A 775-nucleotide genomic window follows, 5' to 3' on the forward strand; every position below is an offset into this window, starting at 1 on the left:
TTCCCTGAAGTTTAACACCTGATAAAGAAAAACAAGAAGGCTGGTGTGGTCACACCCTGTTGACGTCCAGAGGCCCTGGCCCACCAGCCTGCCTGCGGTGTGACGGAGCAGTGCCCACGGACGAGACTGGGAGCAGAGACGTGGCATGGGGGCTCTTTGCTCTTTGATGTCCAGTTGGCATTTGGCAGTGACTTTGAGGAGTCGGTGTTTATTTTTAGCCACCTCCGGGGTCTGCTCGAAGCTGCGACCGTTGTGACGGGCCCTGTTGTTCCTGGTCAGGAATGACAAGCCCTCCGTGCTCGCTGCGCCAGGCCCACCCACCCCGTGGCCCTGGGGGGTTCACTAAAACGTTCTCGGTCCAGAAGTTGGCGACATAAGACCCTCAGCCGCCCCTTCCTGAGTGAGGTCGAGGCCAGCGCGATCACTGCCCCAGAGCCTGGCTCCTGGCTGCCCCGGGGAGCTGCCTCCTCACCAGGCTGAGCCCGTCGAAGCAGCTGGGTCACACACTCGGGGGCGGGCGGCCGGTGACAGCTGAGGAAGGCGGTGACCTTGTGACCGTGCTCTTGTTCCCCCAGCTGAGGTCAAGCGCGTGGGCGACACGGTGCTGGGGATGGCCACGCAGTGCGTGCAGATGAAGAACGTGCAGAGGACCACGCCGCAGACCCTGTCTAACCTCTGCCTGAAGATCAACGTCAAGCTGGGGGGCGTCAACAACATCCTGCTGCCCCAGGGCAGGTAGGCGCTCGGGAGCTGCCAGCCCCATCCCGCTGCTCGC

At 63.0% G+C, this 775-nt stretch overlaps 1 protein-coding gene across 1 annotated transcript in view; it reads left to right on the forward strand.

Moving 5' to 3' along the window:
- The window catches only part of AGO2 (argonaute RISC catalytic component 2), a 57,199-nt gene that overhangs the window by 37,819 nt on the left and 18,605 nt on the right, over positions 1–775 (forward strand). The window contains exon 12 of the mRNA XM_027773309.1: positions 576–735. Coding sequence (XP_027629110.1) covers positions 576–735 — 160 coding nt within the window. The remainder of the gene's footprint in view (positions 1–575; positions 736–775) is intronic.

Source organism: Tupaia chinensis, unplaced genomic scaffold, assembly GCF_000334495.1.
Source record: "Tupaia chinensis unplaced genomic scaffold, TupChi_1.0 Scaffold000335_1, whole genome shotgun sequence".
Taxonomy (NCBI): domain Eukaryota; kingdom Metazoa; phylum Chordata; class Mammalia; order Scandentia; family Tupaiidae; genus Tupaia; species Tupaia belangeri.